The sequence below is a fragment of the Podarcis liolepis genome (genome assembly GCF_965112155.1).
Source record: "Podarcis liolepis genome assembly, chromosome: 8".
NCBI classification, from domain to species: domain Eukaryota; kingdom Metazoa; phylum Chordata; class Lepidosauria; order Squamata; family Lacertidae; genus Podarcis; species Podarcis liolepis.
In genome coordinates this window covers 16,156,810-16,181,048 of record NC_139560.1, presented here as the reverse complement: position 1 = coordinate 16,181,048, position 24,239 = coordinate 16,156,810, and the positions used below count along the sequence as shown (strand labels likewise).

Genomic DNA, 24,239 nt, shown 5'->3' with positions numbered 1-24,239 from the left:
AGCTGTCATTATAATGAACGGTTGGTTTGGTTACTGAGATGACAGCCAGCTCTGGGAGGAGAGGAGCCAAGGGACAGTTGGCTCATAGGCCAGGCTGATGGAGGGTGCTTTGGTGTCTCACCTGTCCCACAGATGCAGCCATTGATGGAGGCTGTTCTAAGAGATGTGGTCAAATTGCAGTTGCCCTCAACTGGTAAGGGAGTGGGCTTTGCTAGCTCACCTCCCACTTCTTATGTAGCCAGGATGGGAAGGGCTAGGAGGAGTCAAGAAGCTACTGACCCCAGCGGTGAGCCAATGGAGCTGGGTTTTGCAGTCATAATTCTCCCCCTGGAAAGAAGGAGAATTTGTGTGAAATATGTTTGAAAGCACAACAAGACATCATAGTCTATATGTAACCCATAGCATTAAACATCTGTAGGCAAATTCCACATTAAGTATTCTAAATTCAACTGAAATAGGCATCAAAGGCATACATTTGCACAGAGCTATTTATAAAGAGACCTATTGATCTTGGCATGGCAATAACATTCCAGCGAAACTCCTTTTCTCTTCTTCTTTTTCTAAAGCCAAGACAATTCCATGCTATTTCTTTTCTCTCTTTTTTTGTCCTGAAAAAAAAAATGTTGGGCCAAAACCATCATTTAGTTGGCCACATAGTTCTGGTTTATGGTCAACAAGGGTAGTAAAAAAAACTTTTACAGAAGAGGCAGCCAAGGAGACTTTTTTCCCTTGTAAATCACAGCATTTATTTTATTATTATTATTGCTGTGAGAGTTTGGGGACTGGAGGCGGGGATGGTCAAGTTCCAAATGCAACTGAACCTGTAAACTATCAATATGAAACAACATTCTTTCTGGATTAGAAGCATCTCCCCCCCTCCTCGCCCCCTGCAATTTTCCTCTGAGCACAACTCAACTTCCCTTTCCACCCCTAGCAAATACTAACAACTTGCAAAGATACAAGCAACAACTTGCTCTCACTGTGATTCTACCAAGCTGACTGTACCACAGTACCTGGACTGTACCAGTTCCCTCCATTTAGAACATCGGGGGGCTAGCTTGGCTGGAATCTACCCCTTTGCTAGTTTTCTGTGCAATGATTTGAGTTGAATTGTTGTTGTTGCTTAGTCGTTTAGTTGTGTCCGACTCTTCGTGACCCCATGGACCAGAGCACGCCAGGCACTCCTGTTTTCCACTGCCTCCCACAGTTTGGTCAAACTCATGCTGGTAGCTTTGAGAACACTGTCCAACCATCTCATCCTCTGTCGTCCCCTTCTCCTTGGGCCCTCCATCTTTCCCAACATCAGGGTCTTTTCCAGGGAGTCTTCTCTTCTCATGAGGTGGCCAAAGTATTGGAGCCTCAGCTTCACGATCTGTCCTTCTAGTGAGCACTCAGGGCTGATTTCCTTAAGAATGGAGAGGTTGGATCTTCTTGCAGTCCATGGGACTCTCAAGAGTCTCCTCCAGCACCAGAATTCAAAAGCATCAATTCTTCGGCGATCAGCCTTCTTTATGGTTCAGCTCTCACTTCCATACATCACTACTGGGGAAACCAAAGCTTTAACTATACGGACCTTTGTTGACAAGGTGATGTCTCTGCTGTCTAGCATCCTAAAATGATTCTCATCTTCCAAAAGTTATGATGCTGGAAGATGAGCCCCTGAGTTGACTTATAAGAACATAAAAAGAACCTGCTAGACCAGGCCAAGTGGTCCACTAGATGCTGCTGGAAAACCACCAAACAAGATCCAAGCACAATGGCTTTGAGCAGTGGCTTCAAGTAGCCATGAATAGCCCTCTCCTCCACAAATTCACCCAATCCTCTTTTAAAGCCATCTAAATTGGTGACTGCCACAGCCTTTTAGGGGAACGAATTCTATAGCTTAATAATGTGATGTGTGAAGAAGTGTCTACATTATGTTGGGAAATAACGGGGGGATTCCAATTAATCCTAAACTCCCACATGTGTGGGGAACGGCAAAGAAAAAACGATTAGCTGCCTGATTTTATTTTTAAAGTGTGGACCTTGACTCACTCTTTAGCCAAGACAGCCCCCCAACGGAGTTTAGAACACAGATCTATGCAGCGTGTGCAAAGTGCAGAAAATATAGGTTGTTAAGCCTTTTAATGTCTCAGTATTAAGTGCTTAAAATGTGCTCCCTCAACTCTACCCCTCTTGGAGTGAATAAACCACAATGTTTAGTAAGTTTAAATGCTTTACTCACAGTACTCAAAGGTCTCACTCATGCATTTGTCAATGCTACAGCAGAAACAACACAGGCAAGGTATTCTTGGTTACAAAATGCAATATATCTTCAACCATGGAGTGTGGGCACAGGAGCTTCTGCCTCATAAAGTCTGCTTAACTTCTTTAGTTTGAAGGAGAGAGGGAGAGGGAGAGAGAAAGGAAGAAATAATACCTCCTCCCTCCTTGAAGAAGAGGGGATGTGACATCACAGAGTCTACTCTAGTAATTTAGAACTCTGTGGGTCTTAACCCCTTCACATACTAACTAGCATGAATGCGCACTGTTAGATTTGACTGCATATTCCCCACACTACGAACCATCTCAAGTGGGACCTACAACAAAATGCTGCCACATTGAATTCTCCTGTCAGGGTTCTAGCCAGCCAGCTATGCCCTTTCCCACCCCAGTTTCCCATCCTGCTCTACAATAACCAGCCAGCATTTTGTGCCCACTGAGCACGCTTGGTCATCACCCCCAATTTAGCATTTCCCCACTTAAATATTGCTTCTCCTTCTGCAAAACTTGGTGTTCTCCTACCCTTCTGATACGTTCCCCTTGTGCATGGATGGTGCCATTTGAGCAGCCGAAGAACTACATTTGCTATGTGATGATATAGCTCAATGAAACCTCCATGTTAAGAGGCAGCATACCGTATTTTTTGCTCCATAAGACGCACTTTTTTCTTCCTAAAAAGTAAGGGGAAATGTCTGTGCGTCTTATGGAGCGAATGTGTGGTCCCTGGAGCCGAATTGCCCGGGGGCAAAAAGCAGATCGTGCTTTTTAATTTTTTTTAGAAAGAGTGAAGTGGGTGTTGAAACAAAGCTGCCAATCGTTTGCTGATCGGGGAGAGAGATAAGGGATGCTAGAGATAAAGGAGGCTGCCTGGGAGGGGGAGGTAAAAGCCCATGGATCCTCAGGATTTTTGCATTGGGTCACCCCAAATTCACCATCAGATCACATAGCATGTCCATGGGTACCGCCTGCACCAAAAAAACACCAGGCATCCACTGTTTCGTGGGGCCGCAATGGCTCAAAAACGTGGTTACAAAGCACAGGTCCACATGGATTCTCAGGATTTTTGCATTGGGCTACCCCAAACTCACTGTCAAATCAAATGTCTGTGGCCACAGCATGAACCACAAAAATCATACATCCACTGTTTCATTCAGAATTTTTTTTTCTTGTTGTCCTCCTCCAAAAACTAGGTGCGTCTTATGGTCATGTGCGTCTTATGGAGTGAAAAATATGGTATCTCTAAATACCTGATACCGGGACAAACAACAAAGGAGGGCTGTTGGCTTTCTTGCTTTGTTTATAAGCTTTCCAAAAGTGTCTGGCTGATGTCTACTGGAAACATAGTCCTAGACTAAATCAGGGATGGAGAACCTGTGGCCCTCCAGATGTTAATGGACTCCAGGTCTCATCTGCTACCACCAACATGGCCAATGGTCAGGATTGGGGAGAGCTGTAGTCCAGCAACATCTGGAGAGCTGCAGGTTCCCTATCCCTGAGATAAATTGATTTATTGTCTGAACCAAGAGAGCTCTTTCAAAATGCTGATTTATACCTGATATTGTGGCATTTTGGAATACGGGTCCACCTTCACCTCTTCCTCTTAGGATGTGAGGAGGAGAAAGCTTGAAAAGTTCTGAAACACATATTTAGACCAGCAATAAATTACAGCGTGCGAGACATTTATTTCCTAAGACAGGCTAGAGAGATTTTGCTCTCTAATCCTTTGGCACGGCTTGATTCAGAACTATCACCACTAGCTCAGATGTGTTATGGATGGAGGCAAGTCAAGGAAGCAAATATTCACTTCTGGATCTAGATGGGGTTTAGGTTGGGTAAGGCAACGCTGTGGCTTGGAATCTAGATTCCCATTGCCAGGAATCTCACAAATGACTGATGCGTGATTTCCACCTCTTCTCAAAGAGGAATCTTTTAAGAAAAGGCAGTTTTTAAAGGGGGGGGGATACTTCTTGTGATTAGCAGTCCTGGCGCCATTCACTAGTTCTGAGGCTGCTCAACAGAAAATGGATGTGGAAGAGCTGTTTGGGTTTTTGTTTCCATACTGAGAGAAATGGCCTTGCAAAATTCTTCTTGGGTTTTATTCACCATAGTGCTAGGGCTAGGGCTATGTCAGCAAGAGAAATACCCTCTTGCAAGATGGAATGTTATTCCCCTCTCCACCCCCTAAATCTGTTCTGGGGTTTCCCCCAATCCACTGGAGCAGATTTGGGGAACGGTGTGGGGCATGTAAAGGGTGAGGAGAGTGGGGGGAACCCCCCTGCAGAAGCACTTAATTCTTGTACTAGTGAAAAAGGTAGTAGACTATGCTATTGGTGGGTGGCCCAATTGTATGTGCATAGGGAGCAGAGAGGCATTTTGTTGAATATTCTTGGTGGGGAGAGGTGAAATTCTCCAACTGTTTCTTTCAGAAAATTCTCTTAGAAATCTTGGATCACTTAACGCTGAACGAAACTCCATTTTTAATTCCTACTGGTAGATGAAGGAAGGCTTGTGTTAAAGGGGAGAACAGGAAGGATTAGGGGCCACCCCATTGCTTCCACAGACAATATTAAAATAATCTGAAACAAGATTAAAACAGGACCCAAAATTCATGGAGGGTGAAATTAGGTAAACCTATTCATCGAATACTTTCTTGGGCTCCATGATCACTGCAGATGGTGACAGCAGTCACAAAATTAAAAGATGCCTGCTTCTTGGGAGAAAAGCAATGACAAACCTAGACAGCATCTTAAAAAGCAGAGATATCACCTTGCCAACAAAGGTCTGTATAGTTAAAGCCATGGTTTTCCCAGTAGTGATGTATGGAAGTGAGAGCTGGACCATAAAGAAGGCTGATCACCGAAGAATTGATGCTTTTGAATTCTGGTGCTGGAGGAGACTCTGGAGAGTCCCATGGACTGCAAGAAGATCAAACTTATCCATTCTCAAGGAAATCAGCCCTGAGTGCTCACTGGAAGGACAGATCTGGAAGCTGAGGCTCCAATACTTTGGCCACCTCATGAGAAGAGAAGACTCCCTGGAAAAGACCCTGATGTTGGGAAAGATGGAGGGCACAAGGAGAAGGGGACGACAGAGGATGAGATGGTTGGACAGTGTTCTCGAAGCTACCAGCATGAGTTTGACCAAACTGCGGGAGGCAGTGGAAGACAGGAATGCCTGGCATGTTCTGGTCCATGGGGTCACGAAGAGTCGGACACGACTAAATGACTAAACAACAACATTCATTGAATATTCTCCAGGGAAAGACTAGAAGTCTCCAGCACTTCAACAGCATCTCCCAGAAAGGAGATTTTCAAAAAAAGAAAGAGAGAGAGAGAGAGAGAACAAGAGAACACAGAAAATCTCCAGCAAGAGAACACTAGAAGTCTCCAGCACTTCAACAGCATCTCCCAGAAAGGAGATTTTCAAAAAAAGAAAGAGAGAGAGAGAGAGAGAGAGAGAGAGAGAGAGAGAGAGAGAGAGAGAGAACATGAGAACACAGAAAATTATGTTCTGAGAAATTTCAGGGAGACCTACTGTTTTGTTTTGTGGTTTTGGAACCATTATGAAAGCCCACAAGATATCTATTATAGACTATTGTAGGAATGAAGGTGTGTGTGTGTGTGTGTGTGTGTGTGTGTGTGTGTGCGTGTGAAATGAATGGATAATTCTAGTTCAGTTGTACTGTCCACAAACTTTTTCTTCTTAATTATTACATGTGAAACCACTTAAGCTCAATATTGAACAAGTGTTTCATTTGTTAGAACACTTTTATGCTTTCTTTCATTCAGAATGGTTTACCAAAAGGCTTAAACAATTACAAAGCAAAACATGAAACCAAATAAGCTATGAAAAAAACGCCCCCACAAAACAGCCAGCAGGATTTAAATTGCAACTTCAAAGCCTGGGGGAAATTGCATGGTGCATTAAATATTATATATATCTAGGAGCGCGAGGAGCATAGAGGAATTTGGTCATCACTAGCTGTGCCCTGGGGCTGGTGGATTGGGGCATCGTTTTGCATGTTAACATTTATTTATTAGTTTTCTATCCTACTCCCCCCCCCCCCAAGAATCTCAGGGCAGCAAACAACCAAGTTATAAAACAAACAAAAAAAATCTTAAAAGCAGTTCCAATACAGTAACAGACCATGAAAGATCTGCTCTTTGTTTTGTGTGGGGTGATGAAGAGGCCATGTGCATATACTGGTGGAAATAAGACACAAACATGCATTATATTAGGGGAGATTGCTTTGCAAAAAAAAAAAAAAAATTCGTTAGGCAAATCTGCATACAATGTTATGTATTTGGAGAGAAAGTCTTGTGAAAAAGCTGAAGGGTTTTCACAAGGACCTTTGAACGGAGAAAATGCCCAAACTGATGTGGAATTGTGGAGAACTGAAATTTAGGTTGGAAAAAATGAGAAAGCGAGAGAAGCCTTTAACTTGACAGATTTACCCATCCCTTGTTGGGAGAATTTCCTGCCATCCTAAGTTCCTTGGCTCCCTTGTGAATTGCATCATGGGCTTGATTCCTGACGGGTTGGCACTGGTGGAGTTTGCAAGGACTGCCATTTCTGTGCCGTTTGGGGGTTTTCTGGAGTGGCCGCCGAGACCACATAACACCAGTCCTGAAAGACCTACATTGGCTCCCAATACGTTTCTGAGCACAATTCAGAGTGTTGGTGCGGGCCTTTAAAGCCCTAAACGGCCTCGGTCCAGTAAATCTGAAGGAGCGTCTCCACCTCCATCGTTCAGCCTGGACACTGAGGTCCAGCTCTGAGGGTCTTCTGGCGGTTCCTTCACTGCAAGAAGTGAGGCTACAAGGAACCAGGCAGAGTTTTTGGTAGTGGCGCCCACCCTGTGGAACGCCCTCCCATCAGATGTCAAGGAGATAAACAACTATTTGACTTTTAGAAGACATCTGAAGGCAGCTCTGTTTAGGGAAGTTTTAAATGTTTGATGTTTTATTGTGTTTTTAATATTCTGTCGGGAGCCGCCCAGAGTGGCTGGGGAAACCCAGCCAGATGGGCAGAGTATAAATAATAAATTGTTATTATTCTCTGGTTGCATGTGTTTCCTTTCTCCTCTTGGGCCGACACTGTGTAGAGCAGCTTGGCCATTTCATTCACCGAGCAGGAACATCTCCCATCCTCTGGATTTCCCAGATCTTCAAACCCAACGTCTTAGCCACAGTGTACTTTCACTTTAGCTCTCAGGAACTACTCCGCCGCCTCCCCCCTCCCCTAAGGACGGACGAGCTCCCCTTTGGAAAATTAGAGGCGTCGATTCCCTGATCGCAGGTACCACGCGCGTTTCCACCGTTACACGGGAGAGCAGAACCTCTGCTGATCATTTACCGATCACCTCCCGCCCCTCCCCTCCCCCGAACTTGACACCAAGGCCTGGGATTGGACCCAAGTCGCCCCGGCATCGTCCAATGGCAGGGCGAGGAGCGCCGAGGCGCTGTATATAACCTGCCCCGACGGATGCGCGCGTGTGGCTATGCGCATCCATCGCGATGGGGGATGCGGAGCGCAGCGCGGAGCCGGAGTGCGCGGCGCCGTCGCGGGGAGTCAGGATCGCCCTGCGCCACGCCTTCCTCCCCTTCCTCTTCCTCTTCCTCCTCCCGTGCAAGGTGAATGCGGCTTGCTTGCTTGCGCGCAGCAGCGGCGCAGTCCCTCCGCTCGCTCGACGTGCGACCCGCGGGACGACGAAGGGCCTTTGCTGACGGTGCTTGTATCTCTCTCCTTCCCCGCCCCTCCCTTCCAGGTGCGCGGCCACGAGGAGCCCGAGTGCCGGCTGCCGTGCGATTGCCCCGCCGAGCCGCCCGCTTGCGCCCCCGGCGTGCCGACGGTGCTGGACGGCTGCGCTTGTTGCCCGACGTGCGCTCGGCAGCGCGGGGAGAGCTGCTCGCGGCTGATGCCCTGCGATGAGAGCAGCGCCCTCCTCTGTCACCGGGACGCAGGGAGCGAGGCTGGCTTGGGGGTCTGCGTGGGTAAGTGGCTGGTTTTTGGGGTGGGGGACATGTCCTCCCGCCCTCGATCTCTCTCTGTTTTTCCCCCACTGTTGTTGTTGTTTAGTCGTTTAGTCGTGTCCGACTCTTCGTGACCCCCTGGACCAGAGCACGCCAGGCACTCCTGTCTTCCACTGCCTCCTGCAGTTTGGTCAAACTCATGCTGGTAGCTTCGAGAACACTATCCAACCATCTTGTCCTCTGTCGTCCCCTTCTCCTTGTGCCCTCCATCTTTCCCAACATCAGGGTCTTTTCCAGAAAGTCTTCTCTTCTCATGAGGTGGCCAAAGTATTGGAGCCTCAGCTTCCAGATCTGTCCTTCCAGTGAGCACACAGGGCTGATTTCCTTCAGAATGGATAGGTTTGATCTTCTTGCAGTCCATGGGACTCTCAAGAGTCTCCTCCAGCACCAGAATTCAAAAGCATCAATTCTTCGGTGATCAGCCTTCTTTATGGTCCAGCTCTCACTTCCATACATCACTACTTAATTTCTAAAATGATGGTGTAGTGGCCTGGGGTTGGACTAGATGACCATGGGATCCCTGATTCAAGGACCATTGGTGCTATATGGTCTTTCCTGCCTGGCAATGGCTCTCAGGCAGAGTTCTCTCCCAAATCCTGCCTGGAAATGCCAGGTAATGAAACCTGGGCTTTCTGCCTTCCTCTGATGGTAGAAGATCATAGAATGGTAGAATTGGAAGGGACCCCAAGGGTCATCTAGTCCAACCCCCTGCAATGAAGGAATCTCAGCTAAAGCATCCATGGCAGATGGTCGTCCAACATGATATGATAATCTTTATTGTCATTGTCCCATACAGAACAACGAAATTGTAAAAAAAGTCTACAATAGACTTTCAAAAACCAACAAGCCTCCTATCCCAGCCTGGTTAACCCCCTAAAAACTCTGATACCCCATAATTAAAAACAATATACTCCCACAGAGACTACCTTACACTGTGTTTAAAACCAAAATCGTATTTGGATAAAAACTGTTTCTCAGGCGGCTAGTCCTAGTCTTTATAACCCTGTACCTTCTTCCAGAAGGCAGAAGCTGAAAGAGATCATTTCTGGGGTGCGTACTATCCTGCTCTATGTCTGCAGCTTTCTTACGGCACCTGGAAGCATAGATTTGATCCAAGGTGGGAAGAGTGCACCCAATTATTCTCTCCGCAGTCTTTACAACCATGGACAGCATTGTTTTTTCTCTGGCCGTACAGCTCCCAAACCACACACACGGACCATAAGTTAATACACTTCCAACAGTACAATGGTAAAATGCCATCAACAGGTTCTTTGAGAGATTGTTTTTCCGGAGGATTCTCCAAGGAAGGAGAGTCCACAACCTCCCGTGGGAGACTGTCCCCCTGTCTCTTACCTTCAGAAAGTTCTTCCTGATGTTTTGTTGGAATCTCCTTTCTTGTAAGTTGAAGCCCTTGATTCAAATCCTGCCCTCCGGAGCAGGAGAAAAGAAGCTTGCTCCATCTTCCGTATGACGGCCCTTGAGAACTTTGAAGATGGATGGATCTCATACCTCCTCTCAGTAATGAGGGAAAGTGTATTTGTGTAATGAATGGCGTGACCAGGTGCAAAAGGAGACCGATTCTTAGCGGTGGACAATTTGCAACGTTAATAGCAACACTTGGCATTTGCAGAGTGCCTTGGTGGGGTTAGAGAGACCCAGGTTCAAATCCTTCACCCCTTTTAGAAGTTCACCTGGTGAACTTGGGCTGATTGCTTTCTCTTGGCCTTACCTGCCTTGTAGAGTACTCAGGAGGATAGAATGGATGAGGAGCAGCAGAGGCTGGTCTGAAAGTGGGGTGGGACTCTGCCCCAGCAACCTCAGGCAACCCCTACTTTCCTGCCTCCCTACCAACAACCTGGCTGTCCGCTTCCTCTTTAATCTCAGTGTTGCCCTTGTAGGAGGCACCTGGGGACAAAAGTAGAATCAGCTGGTTTTGTCTGTCATTTGCTCTGGCGCCACCTACTGTGGGCCTCCTTACCTGCCACCCTACCAGTCATAATGGGCACTGGTGCGGTCATTGGTGCCACTCTGAGCTGCTTGGAGCTGTAGAATACGTGTAATCTATCTATCTATCTATCTATCTATCTATCTATCTATCTATTCTTGCAGCAGCTGTCCTTATGGTCAGATAGGGGGCTGGAGCTGAGCATGGTTTGTGTACAACTACTTGGGAGGCTGCTGCAAGAACCTAAAGTAGAACAACTTCCTGCTAAGGCTGCCTTTCCCCATTCTGCCACACAGGGATGGCTTGATGGGTTTCATTAATACCACTTAAAAGCGTCCACAGCTGAGTTTTGTATGATATGCCTTAACTGAGCAGGATCTAGTCAGATGTGGACATCCCAGTGCATAATCTAGATTCCTTCCCGGCTCCAAATACTTGATGACTTCACAACTCTGGAATGTATCTTGTGTTTGTAACATGTATTTGCTGCATGTTTTGAGGAATGTTGACCCAGTTTCCAATCTGGAGATCAAGAATTTCATGCAAAAACGCTTCAATCTGCAACTGGAACACTACAAACATGTGAGTCTAGTTAGCATCCTTAACTTCATGCTGGTCGGAAAGGAAGACATTGTACAAAGCTTGGCATTTGCTGAGGATGGAGGCAGAAGCAATGGCACAGCAGAGGGTGTAAAGGATAAGGAGATCCTGGGGAAAACAAGGAACTGAAAGGAATAAAAAGGAGCAGTGGGGAAGGGATTCTGAATAACCACAGATGAAATAATACAGATATTTGAAGGCATTGGCCTGGTTCACAGATAACACTAAACTGTGGCTTGTTTAACAAGCCACAAGTAAACCATGAGTTGTCCCACAGATGATCAGACAAACCATGGACACCCCCCCAAAAAAAAAAGTTGGGCTCGCTTTCCAAGTGTTCATGCCTTTGTAGCTTGTTGAGCATCTGGAATGGGGAGGCCAAACAAACCAAGGTTTCTAAGTCAATAACAAACCATGGCTTCAGTACATGGTTTACTTGCAGTAAGCAAGCCATATCCTGACAAACATTCACAAATAATGCTAATTCATAATATAATGAACGCCTGTTTTATAGTTGTGTGAACCGGGCCATATTTTAGGGATTTTATTTCATTTTTTAAAAAAACCTGATTGCATACTTAAAATCTGAACTGAACTCAAATTAGGAGGGAAATGCAGATTTCTTGATTTTGCAGAGCTGCTTCTGAGTTGGATTGGTTTTCTTATTTCAAATGCTTTGGTAAAGAAAGTGTTATACTACTTAGGAAAGGTAAAGGGACCCCTGACCATTAGATCCAGTCGTGGCCGACCCTGGGGTTGCGGCGCTCATCTCGCTTTATTGACTGAGGGAGCCAGCATACAGCTTCCAGGCCATGTGGCCAGCATGACTAAGCCGCTTCTGGTGAACCAGAGCAGCGCACGGAAACGCCATTTACCTTCCTGCCGGAGTAGTACCTATATATCTACTTGCACTTTGACGTGCTTTTGAACTGCTAGGTTGGCAGGAGCTGGGACTAAGCAACGGGAGCTCACCCCGTCGCGGGTATTCAAACCACCGACCTTCTGATCGGCAAGTCTTAGGCTCTGTGGTTTAACCTACATACTACTTAGTGCAGGACATTTAATGGAAGGAACAATATAAGAAAACAACCTGGCTTGAAACCATCTCTGGAACCATTTGGTTAACATGACCAGTCTAATTTTGGGAACACTTTGGTTGTGTTTGTTATCAAAGACAGAGAACATGCTCATAGGCGATAGTTTGCTCTGATGTTTTCATGTTTGCAAGAGATGATGCAGAATTTAGAAAAGAAGTCAATCTCTTAGCTGTCTTGCTATCTAAACATGAGAAGGGAATTGCATTCCTTCCAGCTTGTATGCGTTGCCCCACCCTGAGGAGCAGGTACTGCCTGGCAGAAGACTTGCTGGATAGGAATATTTGCCCTAAGGTTGCACAGAGGAGAGAAGGGAAGAATGCTATTCCATCAGCTCTGCTGGGGGACCAGACGTCTTGAGAAATTTTGTTCAGTGATCACCTTGCAGTAGCTGTTTTGTTGGGGTCCAGAAGTGGAGCAGAAAGGAAGCAGGGCCACTACTGGAGATCCAGTGTGGTGTAGTGGTTAAGAGCGGTGGACTCGTAATCTGGTGAACCGGGTTCGATTCCCTGCTCCTCCACATGCAGCTGCTGGGTGACTTTGGGCTAGTCACACTTCTCTGAAGTCTCTCAGCCTCATTCACCTCACAGAGTGTTTGTTGTGGGGGAGGAAGGGAAAGGAGATTGTCAGCCGCTTTAGACTCCTTCGGGTAGTGATAAAGTGGGATATCTTCTTCTTTCGCTGAACAGTTTCCAACTTTGTCATGAGAATATTTTTGTAATTTTAAGGTTGGGTTTCTGAGTTTGCTTTTTTTCCCTTCTCCCTCCTCATTCGCTTTTCCTTTTGATCGCAAGTCCCTGAGAGCAGGGGCTGATTTAAAAAAAAAAATCATCTGCAATCCCTTGTAGCTAAAAAGAGAGGTGGAAATTATTTATATGTAAATAAATAGTACCCATAAGCCTGGCAGCTGGAGCTCCAGAGAGTGGCTTTAACATCACACTTGTCCCAGAATCCTTTTGCTGCCCCATCCCCATCCAAGAGATGTTTTGTATCAAATTCTAGGGGTCCTCAGACTTTTCTCCCTCTCAGACCTCTGGAGGTCTTGGCAAACCACTTAATGATTTTTCTGCCTGTTGTAGCAATTGCAGTGCTCAGTGTTAGATGTGATATTATTTTTTAATCTCATTTTAATTGCTTTTTTATTATGTGCTATATCTTCTTGCATTGCCATAATGAAAAATAAAATTAAAATCAATATGAATATTTAATACAACAGATGCACGCACCATCACTTGTCTTCAGCCACAAAGCACGTAAATGAAGCTTCATGGACCACAATTTGGGGGACCCCTAGTTTATTCTATTCTGTGCTGCTTGCGGGGTTTCCCAGACTTGGGTCTCCAGCTGTTTTTGGACTACAATCCCATCATCCCTAGCTAGCAGGACCAGTGGTCAAGGATGATGGGAATTGTAGTCCAAAAACAGCTAGATACCCCATTTGGGAGATTCTGAAGATAAAAAGTGGCATATAAATCTTTAAAATAAAATATATACACTGCAGTCCCTATTAAGATCTAAAAGAGGAAACTTTAAGTGTCCTGTATGAAAATGCTTTGAAACTCCCAAGAATGCAAATAAGGTTTTATTCATTTGAGCTATATTCCACCTTTCTTCTAAGGAACTCAAGGTGGCATATATGGTTTTCCTAGTCCCCATTTTAGACTAACCCTGCCTCACAGTCAAAATAAAAAAATGCCTTCCAGTAGCACCTTAAAGACCAACTAAGTTAGTTCTTGGTATGAGCTTTCGTGTGCATGCACACTTCTTCAGATACACTGAAACAGAAGTTGCCAGTCAATGTCTTTGTTCAAACCAGGTCTCTCCATGGTTTTGAGTTTGGTAATGAGTTGCAATTCAGCAGCTTCTCTTTCCTGTCTATTTGAACAAAGACATTGGATTCTTATCTCATTATACATGACTAAGCCAATTTTCACCTTCTCACCCCTTGCCTTTTCCTGGAAGACCTATTGCAGTCGTTAAGAGTCGTCAACAGGCTCATCTCAGCTATCTGCCAATCTCCCATTCCCACCACCCTTCTGAGTAATACCCCTCCCCACCTTCTCACTATATAGAAGGGTCTGGCAACTTCTGTTTCAGTGTATCTGAAGAAGTGTGCATGCACACGGAAGCTCATACCAAGAACTACCTTAGTTGGTCTTTAAGGTGCTACTGGAAGGAATTTTTTTATTTTGACTATGGCAGACCAACATGGCTACCTATCTGTAACCTGCCTCACAGGTTTGCTGTAAAAATAAGACAGCAACTTGCCCAAGGTCACCCAAACTGCTTCACATCTGAGTGGGGATTTGAAGTCTGGTCTCCCAGGTCCTAGTCCAGCATTCTACCCACAACACCACAGTGCACCCACAGCTGGAGAAGACCTAGGTCTGCCGTAGTTGACCTGTGAGCCTTCCAAACAAACTCTTTTCTGACTCTCTGTGTCACAGGGTTTCCTTTCATAGCTATATGCATGCTCTGGTGTGTGCTAGGTCTTCACACAGCTCGAATGTTTCCCTTCTTTGCTTCAGACCTCGAAGGAGACAACTGCGTGTTCGATGGGATTATTTACCGGAGTGGCGAAACATTCCAGCCGAGCTGCAAATACCACTGTACTTGCAAAGATGGGCAGATCGGCTGCATACCCCTCTGCAGCCTCGACTTGCTGCTTCCTGGGCCCGACTGCCCCTTCCCAAGGAAAATCGAGGTCCCCAAGGAGTGCTGTGAGCAGTGGTTGTGCGACCCCAAAGCAGATGTGGACGTAGGAGGATTTGCAATGGCAGGTGAGCCGTCTGGGAGTTCGAAAGCTAGTTCTTCTGGGTTCTTTTGCAATGGCCTAACTTAACAGAAGGGACGCGGGTGGTGCTGTGGTCTAAACCACTGAGGCTCTTGGGCTTGCCAATCAGAAGGTCGGTGGTTCGAATCCCCATGACGGGGTGAGCTCCCGTTGCTCTGTCCCAGCTCCTGTCAACCTAGCAGTTCGAAAGTGCGCTCAAAAGTGCAAGTAGATAAATAGGTACCACTCTGGCGGGAAGGTAAACAGTGTTTCCGTGTGCTCCTCTGGTTTTGGTGTTCCGTTGCACCAGAAGCAGCTTAGTCAAGCTGGCCACATGACCCGGGAAAACTGTCTGCAGACAAACGCCGGCTCCCTCGGCCTGAAAGCAAGATGAGAGCTGCAACCCCAGAGTCATCTGCGACTGGACTTAATCGTCAGGAGTCCTTTACCTTTACCTTTTTAACTTAACAGAAGGTGTTTCCTTTGAAATGTTTCTTTCCTAGTTTTCCAAAATCAACTCAAAGGGCAGCCGATGAACCAGGATGTCACATCAATCTTAAATATACTAACCCCCCCATTCCAAACCCACCCATGAAGTAGAACACCAATTAAAAGATGAAAACCACAATACAGTGGTGCCTCGCAAGACGAAAATAATCCGTTCCGTGAGTCTCTTCGTCTAGCGGTTTTTTCGTCTTGTGAAACAACCCTATTAGCGGTTTAGCGCTATTAGCGGTTTAGCGGCTATTAAAGGCTTAGCGGCTAAAAGGCTATTAGCGGCTTAGAAAAAGGGGGGGAGTGAAAAAAATCGCAAGACTTGCAAGACGTTTTCGTCTTGCGAAGCAAGCCCATGGGGAAATTCGTCTTGCGAAGCGCATTGAAAAATGGAAAACCCTTTCGTCTAGCGGGTTTTTCGTCTTGCGAGGCATTCGTCTTGCGGGGCACCACTGTACTGCAATAACAATGACAATGGTAATAATAAATTTCTTGTATCCCGCCCATTTGACTGGGTTGCTCCAGCCACCATTGGGAGAAAGGGTATCAGAACAAACCAGAAAAATAATCTGCTGCAGGCAGTTTTGAAACAGCTGCATCTTTCCCATCTGCCTAAAACAGTACAATGTTGGGGCCCGGGGACCGGCAAGGCATCCCACACCAATTGGGCCACTCTTACGCTTGCTATTACAGTGCTCCCCACCTTGGAGAAATTCCAGCCTTATCCCCTCCTAGTGTTCTGCTTAATAATAATTTAATAATAATAATTTTATTATTTATATCCCGCCCAGCTGGCTGGGTTTCCCCAGCCACTTTTGGTGGCTTGCAGAATATATAAAAAATAATAAAGCATCAGACATTAAAAGCTTCCTGATACAGGGCTGCCTTCAGATGTCTTCTAAAAGTCAGATAGTTGTTTATTTCCTTGACATCTGATGGGAGGGTGTTCCACAGGGCGGGTCCCACTACCAAGAAGGCCCTCTGCCTGGTTCCCTGTAACTTCACTTCTTGCAGTGAGGGAACCAGCAGAATATCCTCAGAGGAGGATCTCAGTGTCCAGGCTGAACGATGGGGATGGAGATGCTCCTTCAGGCATATAGGGCCAAGGCCGTTTAGGGCTTTCAAGGTCAGCACCAACACTTTGAATTGTGCTCAGAAAGGCACTGGGAGCCAGTGAAGATTCTTTAGGACTGGTGTTATATGGTGTTACATGGAGGAGTCAATTTAGGTGAGCATTCGGTTTTCCCCATCTGTAATTCAAAGTGGCACTGTTGATTATACCACTTCACTATGCTGCTTATGCTGATAACAGCCTCTGTTTTCTTGCCCCATGGAGTAAGGTACTTTATAACTTAGTAAACATCCTCCTGTGCTTTCTGAAGTCGGTCTGGGAGGCTATGGTGTTTTTGGACACCATGCTCTGTACAGGAGAATGAGGAAACATAATTTTATATTGGTTTCAGAGGAGCAAAAAAGCTTTACACAAAACTTTCTCAGACTCCTTAAGAAGGCCATAAGTCCGAATGTGTCTTTTTAAAAGCCTTATGGCATCATAGCCTTTTCAAGGTCACTTCTCACGGTTGTCACATCCAGTTGGTTTCCTATCTCTTGATTCTCCTGCCCATAAAACCTTAGTAATGTTTACATTTTTTACAGCTTAAAGAGCATGCCATGATGTCAATGGGACAGTGTAATAAACCCTCTGGAAGTCCTTTCTCATCATTGGGCAAGAGTTTGCCTATATAAGTGTGCGTGGGTTTTAAAAATTGGCAAGTAATAATTTTATTTAGTGGAATTGCTTTATGGCACCAGACATAAAGAAATCAAGTTCTATTACGTTTGGGCAAACCATAAACAAGCATAGCTGAAATCCTATGATGGAAGTTTACGCAGCAGATATTGCTGGCAAAGCTGAAAGGTGAGCGTCATGCGTAGTTGCCCTGACAAAAACAGATGCAGAAGGTGGAGGTAACTGTTTATTTTATTCCTACCTTTTCCTCCAAGGAGCTGAAATGCATGGGCCTTTTCTCCCCACCTTTGACACACACTCTCCCCTTGCACCAACCTTGTGATGCGGGTTAAGCTGAGAGGTGTACCCCCACTCCTCCGAGGGGGGCCTTGAAGCTTGAGCTGTTATGGGGTCCCCCTTCACAACCAGCAGTGAGGTCTGGATTAACCACTGTTATCATCTTCAATGGGATTGTTTCACCACAGATCGCCCGCCACAAATTTTCCGGGAGTTTACGTTTTTGGTATCCGCACAAGTACTTCCCTAAACTCCTTGTTATTCTTCTTGATCTCTGTTTAAAAGGTGGGGAAATGTCATTAGTCAACTTACTGCAACACTTTACACAATCTGTGCTACTGACTCAAACTCCAGGATCGCTGAAATATATGGAAGTGAGAGCTGGACCATAAAGAAGGCTGATCGCCAAAGAATTGATGCTTTTGAATTATGCTTTTGAATTATGAGAGTCCCATGGACTGCAAGAAGATCAAACCTATCCATTCTTAAGGAAATCAGCCCTGAGTGCTCACTGGAAGGACAGATCCTGAAGCTGAGGCTCCAGTACTTTGGCCACCTCATGAGAAGAGAAGACTCCCTGGAAAAGACCTTGATGTTGGGAAAGATGGAGGGCACAAGGAGAAGAGGATGACAGAGGATGAGATGGTTGGACAGTGTTCTCGAAGCTACCAGCATGAGTTTGACGAAGCTGCCAGAGGCAGTGGAAGACAGGAGTGCCTGGCGTGCTCTGGTCCATGGGGTCATGAAGAGTCGGACACGACTAAACAACAGACCCATTTTTTTTAAGCAACATGGACCAGAGTTGCATCTCGGGCCCCTCCAGATCAGGGACCTTGAAGCATAAGCTTCATTAGTTTTGCAGTAGATCCGCCCCTGTCCAGGATTGAGCTACATAAGCATTGAAACTGGTACAGAGACTTGGCTTCTTGATAATTTACTTTAAGCAAATGGCTAACCACTGAGGCTTTGAGGACAGGCTTGAAAAACATGCGTAGTGAATATCTGAAACAAGACAATAGAATTATTATAGTCAAGAAGACACAAAACGAGCTGATATATGTTTCATCTAAATAACCTATTTAGCTGATTAAATATTGGGAATTTCCTCAAGTGGTAAGAAGCTAACTTCTTTATGCTGAATATGCACAGCCTTTAAAGGAGATGTTGGTGACAAAAGCTGTAAACGGAAATGTGGCTACTGAACTGCTATTGATACTAGCCAGGGTGGGTCCCTGCTGCCTCCATGATTAGAGCTGCATGCCTCTGATGGACTATGCAGAACTGGCAAAATTGACACATAAACTACAGGACAAGGATAACTTTGACTTTAAAGAGGAATGGGAACCTTTTACAAAGTACCTAAAGACCCAACAAAGTGAATTGGACTCCTTGGCAGGCTTTGAATAAACACTCACACATTTTTTATTGATAATAATTAGTTAGATAAATTAAGGACTTAAACAATTCTGTAACATGCAGAGAATAGCATTTATAGAGAAACCAGATATTGGAACTGAGGGAAGTCGGGGGGGCGGGTTGTTATGGGAGGGAGGGGGAGGGGGGAAATGAAGGATGATATGTTTTAAGATAATATGTTTTGTTGAATTACCTAAAAAAACAACAAAAAACTGCATGCCTCTGAATATCAGTCATGGAAGAGCAGCAATGGGAGGCTATTTCATCATCACCACTCTTAATGTTAATAATTAATAATATTCGATTTATTTCCTGCCCTTCACCAGCAGATCCCAAGGTGTGTCACAATAATTCAAAATTCAGTACCGTAAGCCCTCAGCCTGTGTGCATTCAGCTTTACACATGTGGCAAAAAACAAAAGCAAATTTAAGAATGGGGCAGGGTTGCAGGGAAAATGACTTTGGCAATCCCACTCGCCATTGAACCCAATGGATTTTTGTCTGTGCAGTATTTTGGCTTTAGGCAAAGTAACCTCTGTGTAACTTACTGACTTAATAACAGGTAAAACAGGTGCTGCCAATTCTGCGATGCTAGATGGATCAGTAACATAGGTCTGTACATCCGCCCCAATCTATTAGTAGACTGTTCATGCTCTCTGCCAGGCTAAAATATGGCAATGCTTGCTACAATGAACGTTTGAGCCAAAGATATATTAGGAATTTTTCAACGTCAAGCACAGGGACTGTGCTGTGGAGGACTGCAATGAGGAGGAATGGCAGTCCTCCTCCTGACCCTGAATCTTCCCAGGAGCAGGAGGACAGTATAGATTTAGAACAGTAGTTTGCAGAGGGACATAGTTCAGAAGGCAGAAGCTGGGAAGTACTGCATGGGGAACATGCTACAAGAAGAAACACTGGAAGAGAGAGGGTTAACAGATTCACAGTCTCTGGACAGCATTCACCCCACTTCTCCAAAGTCACAGAAAGTTCAGAAAGTGGCAGAACAAAAGGCACAGAGGCGGTACAAGCTCAGATTATTAGACATAAGAGTGGCGTAGATTAATAGGGATGGAGGGGTGGTAAGCCTTAATTGGGAGCACCGCCATTCCACTGAGACACTTTCTTTTGTCTCTCGCTGTGTTTATTATAGAAACTAACTGGTAAGACTTTCCTTTCGTTTGAGCTACTTATTTACTGCCATGGAGGAGGAAGCCAATTCCGTGAAGCCTGGCAGTAACCCAGGTTTGTTTGTTTTCTTAACCACCACCTGCCCTTTAGCGTACAGACAAGAAGCCACCCTTGGGATCGACGCATCCGATTCGAGTTCCAACTGCATTGAGCAGACGACAGAGTGGAGTGCATGCTCCACGAGCTGCGGAATGGGCTTCTCCACTCGGGTCACCAACAAGAACGCAGCGTGCGAGATGGTGAAACAGACCAGGCTCTGTGAAGTGCGGCCTTGCGAAAGTGCTCACCTGCCAGATAAGGTACGGATCAGACTCTCCCTGCGTACAGCCAGCCTGCTGCATGGTCCTTTTGCACCAGCTACTTCTCCCAGAAGGCAAGCACCGTAAAGCACTGGCTTTGGAGGGGAGAAAGGTGGGCATTCTTTCTTAAGCACCCTTAGTGATATTATTATTATTATTATTATTATTATTATTATTATTATTATTATTATCTCCTCCCAAGGTGTTGCTAGTGGCAGATCTGTCCAAAGTTGATTTTGCCTGCCTCTTCTCCCCTCACAGCCAATCAAGCAGGGGCATTTAGTGAAATAAGTACACTTTTTTTTGCTTCTAATGCTCATTGCATGCCTAGAGCAAGGTTATCCTTGAATTTACCTCATTGCTATTGGTAGTCTAGTAGTAGTAATAGTAATAGTAATAATAGTAATAGTAGTAGTAGTAGTAGTAGTAGTAGCAGCAGCAGTAATATATTATTATTATTATTATTATTATTATTATTATTATTATTATTATTATTATTAATACCCTCCCCATCTGGCTGGGTTTCCCCAATCACTCTGGGCAGCTCCCAACAGAATATTAAAAACACGATAAAACATCAAACATTTAAAACTTCCCTAAACAGGGCTGCCTTCAGATGTCTTCTAAAAGTCAGATAGTTGTTTATTTTCTTGACATCTGATGGGAGGGCGTTCCACAGGGCGGGTACCACTACCGAGAAGGCCCTCTGCCTGGTTCCCTGTAACCTTGCAGTGAGGGAACCGCCAGAAGGCCCTCGGAGGTGGAGCTCAGTGTCCGGGCTGAACGATGGGGGTGGAGACGCTGCTTCACTCCCTCAAAGCTTCTTTCAGACATGGCGGTGCTAGGTCACTATTCACTTTTGCATGTCTGTTGTGTCATGTCTTCTTCTCCCTATTAGAAGGGGAAGAGGTGTGTCCGCACCAAGAAGTCTCCGACACCTGTCCACTTGAAGTACGGCAACTGCACCAGCATCCACCTGTATAAACCCCGTTATTGTGGCATTTGCAGTGACGGACGCTGTTGCACCCCCCGGGCCACAAAAACCATCCACGTGGATTTCCGCTGTCCTGAAGGCAACATCATCAGGCACCCTGTGATGTCCGTCACGAACTGTGTGTGCCATGGCAACTGTCCTCAGGATAACAACACTTTCTATAGAAAGCTCCGCCGAGCCGGCTGATTGAAAACACAAAACAGATGACGATTTCCAAAAGGGGGTGAATATTTAATATGTAAAAAGTTCCTTAAAAGCGAAGCGTGGAAATCGGCAGCGAACAATATTACCCTGCTGGGTGTCTCTTTTTACTTTTTGGGAAAGAAAAAGTACTTTTAAGATGCAATGTGATTTCCATCTGGTTCTGTAAATGACCCAGCTCAGTTCCTGTGGAGTTGCTTGAAATCGTTCTTCAAGCCTTGCCACCCCATCGTAATATTAGTCCCTGGGGGAGAAATGTAACAGCACAACATGGGTTTCTTTTATTAGTATAAGGGTTTCTTAGAACCTCTGCAAGCACTAAAACTTCTTGTTCCTCAGCTTCATGTATTTGCTTGCCTGTGGCCTTGTTTCCACGTTCTTCTTCTGTTTGCAAAATTCATGGGCCAAGATGCTTGGATGAGCACTGGCCTTATTGTCCTCCCTGGAAACTGCAGCCAGGAATTGATCACAGTGTGTTTCTTGCAGAGTGATAGGCCAAGGATCTTAATGCTGAAACAAAACCCAAGTTAGGCACGTGAGTCCTTCTGCAGCCAGTTTTTAAGGAGGAACGTATTTTTTGCCAATCACGGTTGCAGCAGGCGAAAACATGCTTTCCTATTATTATTTCTTCTTCCTTGCAAAGCACTTGCCCCTTGAACCAGCTCATCCTTTTTCTGCTCCAACTGCAGCCGATGCACGCACAAACTTTCTCTCTCCCTCCTCCCAGCAGTGGCAGAGGAACCCTCTCCAGCACCTGGGGTGGGACAGCCCATATGGACTGCGCATGTGCAGCATCCTGTACAGAGTGTGCATGCGCGGCGACCGCATGGGCTGCCACTCGCGTGCCGCGGCTGTACGGGCTGCTGCTTGCAGTGTCTGTATGGGCTGCCGCTTGCACGGCGACCGGAGTGCGCATTTGCAGCAGCTCGTACGTACTGTGCATGTGTGGCATCCCATACGTACTGCAAATGTGCACTCCATATGGGCTGCCACTTGCACGGTATCCATACAGGCTGCTGCACGAGTGGGATCCCGTACTGACTGCGCATGTGTGGCATCTTGTACAGAGTGCACATGCGCGGAGGCCGCACGGGCTGCCGCTCGCTTGCCACAGCTGTACGGGCTGCCGCTTGCACAGTGTCTATACAGGCTGCCGCTTGCACAGCGACCATATGAAGTGAGCATGTGCAGCAGCCCATACGGAATGCGCATGTGCGGCCATTGTACAGGATGCCGCACATGTGCACTCCGTACGGACTGCCACTTGCACGGTGTCCGTACAGGCTGCCGCACAAGTGGCATCCCATACGGACTGCGCATGTGCGGCAGCCCATATGGAGTACGGATACGCAGCAGCCTGTATGGACAGCGCACGAGTGGCGCCTATACGGACTGCATGCGCCCTTGGCCGCTCTACAGCTGGGGGGAGGCAGGGGCCATCTTGTCACACACACCCCCCCGAGTGGTACCCGGCGTGGCCCGCCCCCTCTGCCCCCCACTTCGTACACCCCTACCTCCCAGTCTGCTACCACCTCACCTTCTTCTGCTGGTGCATGACGTTGCCAAGGGGCGCCCCTGCCCTGAAGCAGCTGGTAATATGGCCAGGAGTGGGAGATTCTGGATCACGGACGTCAGGGCCGGCCCACACATGAGGTCAGGTGAGGCAACTGCTTCAGGCAGCAGAATCCACAGAGGAAATCCCAATGCCAATCTCTGCCCCCCTCCCCATTCCTGATGTAGATCTTCATTCACCCCTTCTTCCCTAGTGAAGAGCAGGGTGCCATTTTGGGGGGTTGCTTCAGGTGCCAAAATGTCACAAGCAGGCCCTCACCGCTGTTATGCCACTTCACGGTTAGGCTAGCACTGGGTACTTGTATTCACAGGAAGATTAGTGTCTCTTTTTCTTTCTCCTGTTGGTCTCAACTTATGAACTGGTTCCTGCGGGGGTTTCAGAGTGTCCTGACAAAAGGAAAAACTTCTAATACTTAAAAAGTAGCTTGCAGCAGGACAGAAGTTGAAACTGAAATGTGTGCTGCGCTAGTTAGCTAGCTGAAATCGACTTGTGTGGAGGTAAAGGTGATGTTAGGAGCTAATTCACCTGATTCAAAGGTTGCTCTACTTATGAAGCATATACCGTATTTTTTGCACCATAACGCTCACTTTTTTCCTCCTGGAAAGTAAGTGGAAATGTCTGTGCGTGTTATGGAGGGAATGCCTACGGGTGGCATGCCTACGGATTTTCCTCCTATAAAAACTATGTGCGTGTTATGGTCGGGTGCGTGTTATAGAGCAAAAAATATAGTACATTGTGGAGCCCCAGTACAGAATATTTCAATGGGCCTCTGGGTGGCAAATGCCCCATTTTCGTACAGTTCTCCACTTTAAGTTTAGCCTGGACTGTTTGCATCCTGCTCTGAAGGATGTGGACTGACCCGCTTGCTAGGTGAGAAAGCAAACCTTATAAATCTCCTGGTCCACCTTTCATAAAAAAGCAGTTCCACGTTTTATAGAAACAGCAATGGAAACACAAGTGTACGCCATACAATCTAAGTCTTCTGTAAATGTTCAAACAATACTGAAGCTATAAACTTATGATTAGGAGAGTGCTGTGAAGCAACCGCAGGTCTGCCTGCTGTTACTCAGCTCGAAAGATGCTCAGTGGTTCAAGTGCAGTCTTTTAAATCGGGGTGTAGAAGCTAAGCTGGCTTTGCGATCCCTGCCAAACCATCACAGACCCCATTACTTGCTTGGGCTCAAGTGAGGAGGGGCAAATTTTTAAAGAGGGGGGGAATGTTTTAACACAGCTGATGGAACTGAAGTCGCTGGTGAGCTGTTTTGTAAAGGGGTTGGGAGAAAGAGTGTGTTTTTAGATATATATATTAATGTCATTTTCAATAAATAGAACAATAAATTTA

The 24,239-nt window shown here is 46.0% G+C and overlaps 1 protein-coding gene and 1 long non-coding RNA gene across 5 annotated transcripts; one reads left to right on the top strand and one right to left on the bottom strand.

Moving 5' to 3' along the window:
* LOC310713248 lies at nucleotides 1–10,159 on the bottom strand. The gene is made up of 4 exons (XR_014529144.1): nucleotides 10,024–10,159; nucleotides 3,815–3,895; nucleotides 2,225–2,368; nucleotides 1–327 (listed from the first exon to the last, which is right to left on the bottom strand). It is a non-coding gene; the product is annotated as an uncharacterized lncRNA (long non-coding RNA).
* On the top strand, nucleotides 7,759–24,239 carry CCN3 (cellular communication network factor 3). Of its 4 annotated transcripts, XM_083516926.1 has the most exons (8): nucleotides 7,759–7,895; nucleotides 8,030–8,255; nucleotides 14,462–14,713; nucleotides 19,921–20,129; nucleotides 21,028–22,283; nucleotides 22,519–22,844; nucleotides 22,914–23,459; nucleotides 23,627–24,239. In XM_083516926.1, exons 1-5 carry the CDS (start codon nucleotides 7,779–7,781, stop codon nucleotides 21,307–21,309), a joined length of 1,086 nt encoding a protein of 361 aa, XP_083373052.1. In that variant the 5' UTR covers nucleotides 7,759–7,778; the 3' UTR covers nucleotides 21,310–22,283; nucleotides 22,519–22,844; nucleotides 22,914–23,459; nucleotides 23,627–24,239. The 4 variants fall into 4 exon arrangements, with proteins under 4 accessions (XP_083373052.1, XP_083373050.1, XP_083373051.1 ...); XM_083516924.1 differs by having other exon boundaries at nucleotides 22,519–23,459; XM_083516925.1 differs by having other exon boundaries at nucleotides 21,028–22,844.